General features: G+C 31.8%; 3 protein-coding genes across 3 annotated transcripts; 1 reads left to right on the top strand and 2 right to left on the bottom strand.

The window, feature by feature from the left end:
- Positions 1-123: 123 nt before the first annotated feature.
- Positions 124-1,835, bottom strand: LOC124843071 (Integrase-type DNA-binding superfamily protein). The gene has a single exon (XM_047319706.2). The coding sequence runs from the start codon at positions 1,388-1,390 to the stop codon at positions 854-856; it is 537 nt and encodes a 178-aa protein (XP_047175662.1). The 5' UTR covers positions 1,391-1,835; the 3' UTR covers positions 124-853.
- Positions 1,836-4,915: 3,080 nt separating this feature from the next.
- LOC124843417 (Rieske (2Fe-2S) domain-containing protein) lies at positions 4,916-8,139 on the bottom strand. Its single transcript, XM_047320164.2, has 3 exons — positions 7,690-8,139; positions 5,429-5,686; positions 4,916-5,331 (listed from the first exon to the last, which is right to left on the bottom strand). The coding sequence occupies exons 1-3, from the start codon at positions 8,083-8,085 to the stop codon at positions 5,143-5,145; spliced, it is 843 nt and encodes a 280-aa protein (XP_047176120.1). The 5' UTR covers positions 8,086-8,139; the 3' UTR covers positions 4,916-5,142.
- A 1,707-nt stretch (positions 8,140-9,846) lies between these two features.
- Positions 9,847-12,155, top strand: LOC124843410 (uncharacterized). The gene is made up of 2 exons (XM_088100537.1): positions 9,847-10,181; positions 11,249-12,155. The coding sequence occupies exons 1-2, from the start codon at positions 10,023-10,025 to the stop codon at positions 11,891-11,893; spliced, it is 804 nt and encodes a 267-aa protein (XP_087956663.1). The 5' UTR covers positions 9,847-10,022; the 3' UTR covers positions 11,894-12,155.
- The last annotated feature ends 473 nt before the right edge of the window (positions 12,156-12,628 follow it).

Genomic DNA, 12,628 nt, shown 5'->3' with positions numbered 1-12,628 from the left:
ATTACAAAATGTAAATATAACTCTATCAATTTTAGTGTTTTATTGTTTTTCTGTTCCTAAATTGCAAAAGCTTTTACTCATGCAGGTGATGGATGAATTTACAGTATGGTTATTCCGCTTATCAGACGGTGTGCTGATTTCAAAATTCCAAAATATTATGAACGTTGACTTTTGGTGGGAGTATTTGATTTCGCTGTGCATACATGACGTGTAGCGATTCTGTCTCGTGCTCCGTAGTTATTATCTGCAGTCAGTTGCTACTTTTCTGTGCCCACCAGCTGTTCGACAAAAATGGCAACTAATCAAGGTAAGTCTTCACTCCTTAAAATACTTACAAAACCAGTTTTCTTTTTTTCATAATCAGTTCGTACAATTATTTTTAACTTTTACACAAAACGTGATTTCTACCTGTTTAGTTTAATTTATATAATTTATAGGTTGAAAAATTACTAGTAAACGGGTTGAATTATTTTCATGAAGAAACATTTTCGTCAATGCTGAATTGCGCCTGTGGTAAAAAGAAAAGGTAAACGCACTCAAGTCTGCGTGCGTTTTCCAAGGAGTTACAGCAATTTGCACAAATGCAAGTGGTGTGAAAGTGTCAGATTCACCAATTTCATTTTTGTTTTTGAGTGGTTGACCTTCTTTTTTTGGCCTTTTTCTTTTCTTCAAAAAGACAACTCAAATTACACGTGGAAATGCTAAGAGAAATTACATTTTTTTCTTTAGTTTGTGAGGATAACTATCTAGACTATATACATCAAAGTCAAAAAACATCACTGTAGATGAAACCTTGATCACTTCTCTTTCGTCAATGACGGCTAGGGAAAAAGTTTCTGCTTGATTTCTCCACCTAAAGATAGTCTTCAATGGAAATGTTCAAGGCATCCCTATCTGCACAATCTTCACCGCTTCCTTTCCAAGTCGCAGTATCATAGCCCTCAAAACCATTCCACCAGAACTCATCAGAATCATCAGCTCCAACAATGCCATTCCTTTCCTCCATTTTCTTCTCACTCTCCTGACTTTGTGCCACCCCACTTGAACTTCCGCCGGCAGCAATGTTTCTGGCGTCGACATCCATGCCAACATCGGAAGCCACCTTCTGAACAGACCTTGGAGACATGTCCCTCAGCTGACCACTGTAAGAAGACAAGGTGTCTGGCAAGTTAAGTTTGTCCAACGAAGAAGGCCTCCTGAGACAGTATACGGCGACGTCGTGGGCAACCGCCGCCGCCTCCGGCGTGACGTAGGTTCCCAGCCAGAGCCGCTCTTGGGTGCCCGGAACGCGAATCTCCGACACCCACTTGCCCCATTTGCGACGGCGAACCCCCTTAAACTTGTGGTCCCTGCTTGGACAAATTGCATGCAGCGCTGAACTTTTACTCATTTGGGTAACCGAGATTATGGTATCTGTACTGAGTTTGTTGAATCTGTGAGAGAGAGATGGAGGACAGTGTGGTTTATATAGGGTTGAAGAATTTAAGAGTCAGAGAGATTGAAAGAGGCAACATAGTAAGAGGACGGTGGAAGGATCGAAAGTCAAAATTTTCAAAGTCAAAGTAAAACTATATGATCAAATGCATGTAATTAAGTAAAGTCTAACCAACTTGGAGGGACAAAGGAATCATACAACATCACCTCTGCCTGTATACCAATAAAATTCTTTTAACTCATACTATTAATAATATTTTTTTCCATTAAATACACTATATTATCAATGGAAAAATGATAACTTTACTTTCTTAGCTATCATGAAAGTATCTATAATATCATTTTGTCACAATTTTCGTAATTTAATAAAAAATTAATTTGTGTTGACTTGTTAATATATTTTATTTGAACTCCTAAACTCCTCATCAATGTTTTTGTATTTTCTAAATGAATCTTCCACTTGTTGAGAAAATTGTGGCACGTGAATTTGATTTACGATGCTCAGTTATTGCTTTGGAAGCCCACGCGCATCCCGAGGAGTGATAATACACACAACTACTTGGAGCCAGAAGTGTGCGCGTGGTGATTAGCGCGTGGTGATTAGCGCGTGGTTGAGTGTTGTCGTGTTGGACCCTTCCTTAGACCTCTTCTTCATAAGGTATGTATGACTATATGTAGAAAAGCACGTACCGACTTCATAATATTTAATAACAGAGATAAGTTCAATGTGAACAAAATAATGTCTAATTTTATAGTGACCTTATTGTTATTATATTAGTAGGATGACGACGGGTATGACATATTTATCCAATATTCAATTTGCAATAGAAGAAAATTGATCTGTTATTCGTCATGTTATATGTTATATGTTGAGTGTCTGCTTGAAAACATATTCTATAAACATTTTAAAATGTAGGCATATTTGTATGTATTTATAAATATTTAAAAAAATATATTTTATAAATTTTTAAAATAAAATTAAAAAAACATAATATAAATTAAATTAAATATAAATTAAAATTTAACTTTAATTAAATTTAATTAATAAAATATAAATTAAATTTTAATTTTAATTTTCTGTGAATAATGATATTTGTAGGTACAGATAGTATCAATTATATTATTCATAAAATATGCTTTAATTCTTTTAAGTATGACTTTGCTAAATTTTTCTTCCAACAAGAGTGTATACACTCAATAATCATCACAATTTCTTAAGAAAAATCGTGTTGACAGACACCATTTTTTTAATTCATATTTAAATAATTGTACATTTATTGCTAATACTACTCATTTTAATAATTTAAAAGAAAAACTACACCAATTTGGTGCTTTTATAAAAAGAAAAACACGATTTACATAACTCTGATTCAATGGTGGAAAGGAAAAGAAGAATTTTCATACCAAATGCAAGTTATACATGCCCACACATGCTATGTCATTTTGTACACAAACTATATTCCAAAAACCGATGGAGAGTTTGAACAGAAATGTTTCATTTGGTTCACGAGATGGTAATACCATATTCGCTTTCTTCATTAAATAAAAGTTGTGAGAGTTAAGAAAATGATGGTGATAGATGGTGTCTTTATGAGAACGACAAAAAGTTAAAGAAAATTAGATTGTGCAAGTAGAGCAATTTGCTTAGAGCCCAAGTGAGAATTCAAAGCGGGCATGGAAAAGTGAAAATTTGTTGTTTTCTGTTTACATCATGCCATTAATGATGTTTCATTAGCAACCCAGAAATCGTATTAAAAACAACATACAACCAGAGTTCATTGCGTGTCTTCAACTAAATAAAAATATGTAAAAGAATATCTTAAAATGTCAACCTTAATCTATATATTTAGTTAAGAGAGTCACTTTTTGTGTGAAGAGAATAATGGTTGAAGAGTTCAACCTGGGTTTCAATATCTAATGAGAACCACATCTAACAAGTATCTATAATGCACATTACGCGTTTCAGTGGACGCCAAAAAAATGTAAATTTATCCTTTTGTGATTAGATATGTCAACTATATGAACCCCAATCGACAATTCGTGTCCATTTTGACAACAAAATAATTCTTCTCTCGTGGCTGGGAAAATATTTCATAAAAATATCACCTTTCTTCCAACTCATGTCGTACATTTGTTTGATAAAAAAATTAACAACGACTGAATAAAATATTAGGGATGACAAAACGGTCAATCTCGACCTGTTTAATCCAGATCTGATATTGAACTACTAAAAACGTTTTTTTTTCGTGTGTTGAAAATCAAAAGCAAGTTGAATTTTGGAGTGATTCTCCCTTCACCTTTTCACATTTCTCATTACACTTTCATGTTCCAAAAATACTCTTAAACGAATTTCAAAATTTGTTGAAGTTTATGAAAAATCCTTCTAACAGATTCCAAAATCAGTTGAAAAAAAAATTCTTCAACGAATTTAAAAAATCTGTTGAAAAAAATTTTCTTTAACAGATTTCGAAGTCCACTGAAAGATTTTTCATAAATTTCAACAAATTTCAAAATTCGTTGAAAACTGAAAAAAAATCTTTAAACAAATTTTGAAATAAGTTGAAGAAATTTTTCTTCAACGAATTTCAAAATCAGTTGAAGAAAAAAAGTGAGATGTCGGATTTTTTGAAATGTAGGAGATAGTTTTAAAATTTCTAAAAGATGTGGGGATGTAGAAAGGAATACAGGGTGACGTAGGAGAAACACTCTGAACTTTATAACCCAATTTAGCCCACTATCAGGTTGACCCACATGTTTTTTTTTCTATAATAAAAAATCTAATAGCACATGGAAATGGTTTGAAATTTTTTATTTTTTTCATGAAAACAAGCTAATATTGAGTTATGGATTGTTTTAAATTTTGGCCAAACTATACCAGACTTTGGTCAGACTATCAGACTTTCGAACTGTGCTAATATGAAGTGTCACTACGTATGTTTAATTTTTTTTTAATAAAGTTAGACTGTCAGACTTGACGAACCGGATTGATTCAGGCTCTCGAGTTGGAAACTAAATCCCTAACATGCCTTTTTTGGCCGGGTTGGCGGCTTGATGAACTTTTTTTTCATCCCTAATAAAAATGATGAGTGGTTCTAAATCATGTGTACTAGATGCTTTGGTGAAGCACTTTGTTAGACAATTAGATTGTGTAATGAAAGAAAGCAAGAAATGCCACTAGAAATCGTCTAATAATGTTGAAACTAATTATGTATTTTCCCATTTGGAAAATTTGTACAGAAAATACTGAAAACAACATTTTAACTCATTCCTATGCAAGTCTTCTATAAGAGAAAACGAAGTAAAAATAACAGTCGTTTTGTAATTAAAAGTGAAAAAAGTTGTTGGTGAATAAAAACCATAAGTTCCTAAAGCTTACACAGTTGGATCGAAACACATGACTGGGTTGAGTTATATTCTATCTCTATCACAAACCAAACAAACACTTGATGATGATCAACGATCCCCATAGAAGAAATGCATGGAGAAGACAACATTTTGAAATGCCACTGTCATTTATGACCTTTAAAAATGTGTATGGTATACAGAGAGTAACATCAAAACACAAAACAAAAGGTTGTACATTTACCAAGATCTAAACTCAATACTAGATACAGAACTTACAAAATGGAAATGCGAACACTAACAGGACATATTATCCTGCTGAGGGTCAGATGAATATTTTCGTAGCTGATATAACACAGATGATGTCTAATTGAAAGCATTAGAGACGGAGTATAAGAAGTCCAAGAAACCTGTTCCCTTTAAAAGACCCTTACCTGTTAAAAGTTCAAAATCCAACAACAGGAGGAAACCAATAACAGCTGCTCTCCCATTTATTATTTCATTCTTCCCAGTAAAACCAAATCCCTCTTGATCCTCATCAACAACCATTTTAACCTAACCATGTCATACAACTTGTCAATAAGTCAAAAGGGCAGCTGTGGAATGTAATAGCATAGGTCCAGATTAATTATCAGTTTGTTATAGCTGTTACCTCTTCAACATTGACATCAGTTGCAGTTACACCAGGTTGAGCCTTCCCGCTAAAGACAATTTCTGCAGAAGCATCGGTTTTCCCACCTCTCAGGCTGATGTAGATATTTTGTTCATCAGTTTTCACAGGATAGGTAAAGAGTTTCCTCAAAGCGGGTGTGAGAACTCTCAGAACAGGATTTTTTGGATACCATTCTTTGATATCTCCTGTTCGCAGATCAAATGTGCTATCAGTTGATGGGCAAACTATGCACCCATCCTGCATAATAATTGTAAAAGATCATCTCATTATCAGTCAAGCAAGACTCATAATGAACACATTCATCAAGGATTTTCAAATATGATAAATCATTAAACTTTTAACCCAATGGCCACTGCTTCAGCATAATGCTAAAAGTGATTTTTTATTTGCAAAATAAAAAGAAAACAGCACAACACACTGGAAACACAAAAAGAACTATCTCACAATCTCATGTTTCCTTTTACGATCATGCTACCAGGGCAGGGAATTGGTATCCGAATTTACAAGCAGCAAGTAGCGTAAGTTATAAAGGTCAAACTATATGATAATATGTCCTGTTATGGTCCCTATGATTGCCATCATTTTAAGCTTTAGTCCCTGTATGAGGAAACTACAGTTTTTACTCTCTGACCAATTATTTTAAATGGGGAATTTTTACATCGGTTTTTCCGATGTTAGCAGGGGAAATCGGGACTTAACTTCTATGAAGCCTAGTTACACAGATATGATAAGATACAAATATGGGGCCAAATAAATTTTTTCAAATTTAAGACACAATACATCATGAATATGTGAACAAAAGTCTATAAAATAGATGCAAATTATTGATAAAGAGAATGTTGAACCTTTCTCATTAATTCATAATTATGATGATCCCAATTTAAAAAAAAAAAAGAAATGTGATAATAAAAAAAATACAGTTTTTGTTTAAATCATTACTAGTATTGATCAACTATGTCAATAAAAACATGTATGGTAGAACTCAAAACAAGTATTGCTCTATATAATAACTTACAATTCAAAAGCATAGATAAATTACCATCTAATGCTAATTTTCCTTTCATGTTAGACCATCTACAATGCAAGGGTTTTATAAGAAATTCTCAAGCAATCTTATTTTACTTTATGTGGATCTGAGCATCTCACATCACTTTTAAATAACTTTTGCTAGTTTTACTCCAATGGTGAGACCTCATAACATCCACAGCTTACAATTTCTTATTCCCACATCACCTTTTAACAACATTAAAAATTAATTTACTTATTCTAGTTAAATATTAATTTAATGTTGGTTTGAAGTCACGTTGATATTAGTTTTTTTTTTTAACTCTTAAAACCCAGGTCTTAATTTTAAGACCTGTACTATATACCACATCAACATGATACACTGAGAGTTTTTCATAAGATCTAGGTTTTAAATTTACGAGTCTTGCATTGGAGATGCCTTGTTATCATCCAGAACTAAACAAACACAACCTTCTAAGTTTAGTTCATCAACAAATTTAAGAAGCTCAACACCTTCATATCTCCACTAATGTTCCAAAACCTTGTTTCTTATTATTTATACAAAAATCGCAGCTTGCAGTGTCCACAAATCCCTTTTTGAATCCATTTTGGATCTCTTCAAAGAATGAATGAAAGAGTATGTACTCCGATTTCTCTCGTGTCATAAACACAAATATGATTGTCTCATATACTATTCAAACCATATCTTAGAAAAAGATAAAAATTGGATACCAATTTGAAACTATTTGAGGAGAACCGGTATTAAAAATGGGTACTACATTTTAAATTTTGAAGAATTGGGACTTCATATATTGACTTTCATTCACGTGCAAGGACTAAAACATATAATTTTGTCTTATAAAGACTAAAACTTAAATTTTTCTAGAAATATAACGAAAACAACTTAATATGGGGGGGTAACTATAAAGACCGAGACAATAGTAACATTGAATGTGTTACATGTAAAATATAATCTTTATATTTTAGGGTTAATTAGTGAGTGATGGGGATTATATTTTTCCTCTTTCCCAGGAAGAACGGGAAAGCAGATACAAAAAACCTGAAAAATGTAGTTTGATGAATGAGTTTTGGAACAACATAATTTCCACTCTCAACATGATAAGATATTAGTAACACAACATCTCTACAATAGCTTTATTCTCCAATTCATGAACCCCTCTAAGGCTAACAATAATAATTACTGAGATTTGCATAAACTAGGAAGTGAAAGTGACCTGGGTGAGCTTGGCATTGAGCAAGCCTTCGGTGTAGGCGCCTTCAGCAGGGGACCTATTTTCAATGGCAAAAACTTGATCTTTGTACCACAGCAGCAGTATGGTCTCGCCGTCCTGAATGATCACACGCCGCTCCCCCCTCGGCAGCGCCGTCAGCGGAACAACCGGAACCCAGTTGTCACCGGACGCCGATGACTCCTCGGCGACAGAAACCTGGGCGGCTTTACATGTGAGTGACGGAGCGCAAGAAGGGTAACTGTAAGTGTAACTGTAACTGTAACGGTAACGGCGACAGAGCAGAGAGTGGCGGTGGCAGAGAAGCGGCGGCTTGGGAGGGGCGGGGAGACGGAGAATGTGGGTTTTGGAGCATGAAAGGGGAAAAGGGTTTGCAGCCATGGATTTTGGTTTGGGAGAGAGAAAGTGAAGAGTGTTGCATCGTCATCATTGCATTTGCATGTGTGGATAAGAGAAGATAATGAACTCAGTTTATGAGCCACAATCTCTTTTCTCTAAACTAACTCTCAAACTTACTTCACATTTTTACTGTAATTATAGCAATTTTTAAAAAAATATTATGACCTTTTTCTTTTTGATTTGTTTCAAAATTAATGTATTTTAAATATAATATTTCTTTTTTAAATTTATTCTAACTTTGAGGATTTTTTAAATACAATAAGTGACTAATAACAAATTTGAGATGGGAAACTTTTATAAACCACAAGATTATTCTCTTGGTAACAAGATATATTTACCAAACTATCACTACAATTGTTTCCTACATATACATGATTAATTTTAACTTGCCAATCTAAGTTCAAAATATATTTAATGCTTAATCAATCTCCACCCAAACGTTAAAAGTGCTAGAAATATTTTAATTAATTCGTTGATAATGACCTACATATGGGAAAACAATGTTTATTTTTTATCATTTTAGGTCAGTATATATGTCAGAGGAAAACTTTTGTAGCATATTTTAAAATATAATTTTCAATCTAAAACTTAAAAAAATAATTAATTTATGGATTTTTTTGTTTATATATTGTTTATCTTATTTATTATAATCAATTAAAACTTTCAACTCATTTTTAATTCTTATATTATACATTTAAATTTATAGAAAAAAAATTAACAATAATTTTTTAAAATTTATTGAAATAATCTATATACTTTTAAAAGTCTCATGAGATACATTAGGTTTCATGATGAACCATTACACAAGATTATATATATTTATGGACCAATGATAAATTTGAATCCAAAAGGACCATATTTATTTTGATATTCAAAAATTTTCACATTCACTCAGCATTCACTTTTTTACTATTTAATACTTCTTACAAATACAAAAATCTAAAATTTTGATAATATTTTATTCCTAAAATGGATTGTGGTGGCTCTTCTATAGTTCTATGATTTTTTTTTTTAGTTTCAAGGATGCTTGAGATGTGAAAATGAGGTTGAATATTTGAAAAGAAAAGGATTATTTAACACTGATAAATTACCATTTGATAATTTACTTGAAGAGTAAAATAATTATAATCATAATTAACCTGATTTCATATTTCAGAAAAAGCAAAGTGGTCCTGAAATTGAGATCAGTATAACAGATATTTTTGTACATGATGGGTGGTTGATGATGATCACTTCCTACAGCTACACCACACAATTAGATATATTGATGCAGAGCCCTCAAAAACAATATCATTTTAATCAAAGAAAAATGTGCAAGATATTTTCTTCCCTAATTAAATACTTTTGGCCTTTGAGAGGGAAACAATAATAGAATCATTTATCCCAAGAAACAACCACTAAATATAAACTTCTAGCTAATAATAGCAGTAAGGAAAAAAGATTGTCATGTATTTATTTTTCCCTTCAATACCAAAAAATAAATAAAAAAAGTATGGTAAAATATAGGGACACATCATTAAATGTTTGAATTAGAGTGACAAAAATTATTGTGGTCATGAAAATGTTTTGTTTGAAGAGACATTTTGCTAAACTGTGGTTGGATAAGGTTGTCTTCTGAATCGGTCTTTCTGAAAAGTAATGATGGGAAATTAAGCATTAATAAGATGGTAAGACTATAATTAACCTAACGTCATGCATATCCATGTCTGTGGCTATAAATAGGTGCAGGAGATGTTGATTTTTTCTGTAAGAAGAGCATAATTTTGTTTATGAATTTATGATCTCTTCTTCCACCAACTTGTAAAAAAATATATTAATTGTTGATGAATTTGTTATTGCATGGTGCACAGGAATAATAAGGAAGAAACGAAAGGTGAAGTTGTTCTCTGGTTGTGTTGTTGAAGAGTGAAAGAATAGAGATGGACAGCTTGGAAGAGAAAGTGTTTATGTTCATTGATGAAGAATATTATTCCAATGAATCAGAGCTTGATGAAGATCTATGGTGGCAAGACAACACCCATTCTCATGGCTCACCCGATAACACTTTGTATTGGGAATCTCAGGTCTCACTGCTTCAGGTACTTTTTCAACATTCATTCAACCAACTCTCTTTTTCATTTCGTTTTATTGTTCTTTCATTCATACTTTTAAAACATATAATTGAATTTTATATAATTAATCAATTTTGTAAGATTGAGTTATCTATTAGTTTTGTAAGATAAATCGATTTTGTAAAATTGAATTATCGATTGATTTTGTAAGATTGAATTATCGATCGATTTTGTAAGATTGAGTTAGATAAAATTGATATGAATTTGTTTTCTATCCTCATTTATTCAAATTATTAACAATTTGATTGGTCTGGTTTTAATTTTAAGGTGAATTGGTGTATAAATTAATTTTAGAAAAAAAAGAAGGAAGAGAGATTGTTGTTTTTGCCTAACATATGAGAATATTGGTTTTGATTTGAAGAATTGATAGGGACAGTATTATTTAACAAAAAATAATTGGTAGAATTGATATTTTGTTTTTTACTTATTTTTTCGTGGTTGTGGCTTGCTAAACTTGCACCACATCTTAACTGTTTGATGCTTTAAAGTATTCGAATATTCCTTTTAAAGTTTAACTTACATCGATTTGAAAGTTATTGTATGGCTCTGTTTGATTAATTTGTATATAGGTATATTTATTTGGCATAACTAGTTGAAAATTGAGTTGATAGATAAAAAAATGTGATCTACCAAAAAAATGTTATAGATACTTCGTATTCTTTAAAAAAAAAAAAAGATATGGTTTCCTTGATCGAGTCAGCCTGTGATCAACGTGTTTTTGTGTACATTAGAAAACAAAAGGGATGGGAACATTTGAAAAAAAAAATGAATTGTCATATTTGTTATTGTGTAAAGATCATGATATTAAAAGAAAAAAAATGATTTTAAGCTAATTTAATCTTCTAAAATAATAAATAATTTAATAACGAGTGGAATAATAGATTAAATTTATAAAATAAAATTTGATATTATTTTAAGAAATAAAATTAAATTTTATAAAATTGACTATGTTTTATGATATTTATATCGGTGGGAGTTTGGAAATACGATGATGTTTAAGGAGAGGGAGTTAAAAATGATTTAATGTTGTTCAGGAAACATTGGAGCGTTACCATGTAGGTGGGTCAAAATTGAGAGTAGAGGTTGGTAGAATCATAGAAGAGGTGAAGGGTTCGGATTTCTGCAGCTGCTTGAAGAGAAACCCATGGGATTGCAGCAGCTGTTTGAGAAGAGAAGTTGTGACGGAGCTCCGAGACAGAGGATTCAGTACAAAGCTATGCATTTCAAAATGGGGAACGACGAAAAAGTTTCCAGGAGGTTGTCACGAATATATTGAAGTGATTGCAAAGACATCAACAAGGAAGAAGCAGATTCATATTCTGATAGAATTGGAATTGAGAGAGCAGTTTCAGATTGCAAAAGCGGGTGAAAATTACCAGTATCTGGTCTCGTGTTTGCCTCAGTTTTATATTGGAAAAGCAGAGAACTTAAGTGCGATTGTTCGAGTGATGTGCAATGCTGCAAAGAAATCAATGAAGGAGAAGAAAATGCATGTGGGTCCGTGGAGGAAGAGTAGTTTCATGCAAATGAAGTGGTCTGGCTTCAATCAAACATATCATAATAATAATAATAATAATAATAATAAATCCTTTGAAACACATACCACATATCCCACTCAACATTCAACTCGATCTTACCTCACCATTGCAGGAGCTCCTACACCTGTGGTAGTCACCTGAGTTGAATTTCACTAAATCTTCAATTCCATTTTAGTAGTACTAGGACTTCATGCCCCCACTGGAGGAGCTATGTTTCGTTAGAGTTTCCTTTACTTTTTAGGTCCAAGATTATCATGTAATGTAATCGCCTAGCCATAGAATATTATTATATCATATATATTCTCACTCTCCTCCTGTTCATTCATCAATACAGTTGAGGAGAAGTGTTTATTCCGCAAATCATTGGACTGTTACTAATTTAATTTAATTTACTTTTTGTGTATTTTATTCGATCACATTATATTTTTAAACCTTTTTGTAATTTTTAGTTTAATACAAGAATTTTATAAGAATCATTGTTTGATTAATAAATATTTTTTGAATCCATTATTTTTCTATTCTTATAATCAAATAACTAAAGAAAAAACCTAAATTTTACTGTATTTCGATAAAAAGATTTTATTAGACTTGATCCTAATAATACATAACCTTTCCAACTAATATGCTATAATATTTAAGAATTTTAAGGACTTTTTGAAATTGTAATCCATTATTGAAATTATATGAATTATGTGATTTAAGTGATAACTTTAACACGAGTTTAAAAATCACAATATTATTCCAAAATAAACTAAATTAAATAAACTATAAAGTGTGGTCCATCTAGGAAAATGATCCACCTACAAATAGATATATTTCATATTAAGGCAATATAATCTTTTTGTAAATCATGTGTAACACGAAAAGTTTCAGTGA

Source organism: Vigna umbellata, chromosome 10 (assembly GCF_029865625.1).
Source record: "Vigna umbellata cultivar VRB3 chromosome 10, Vumbellata_1.0, whole genome shotgun sequence".
NCBI lineage: Eukaryota > Viridiplantae > Streptophyta > Magnoliopsida > Fabales > Fabaceae > Vigna > Vigna umbellata.
This window is presented reverse-complemented; position numbering and strand designations above follow the sequence as displayed.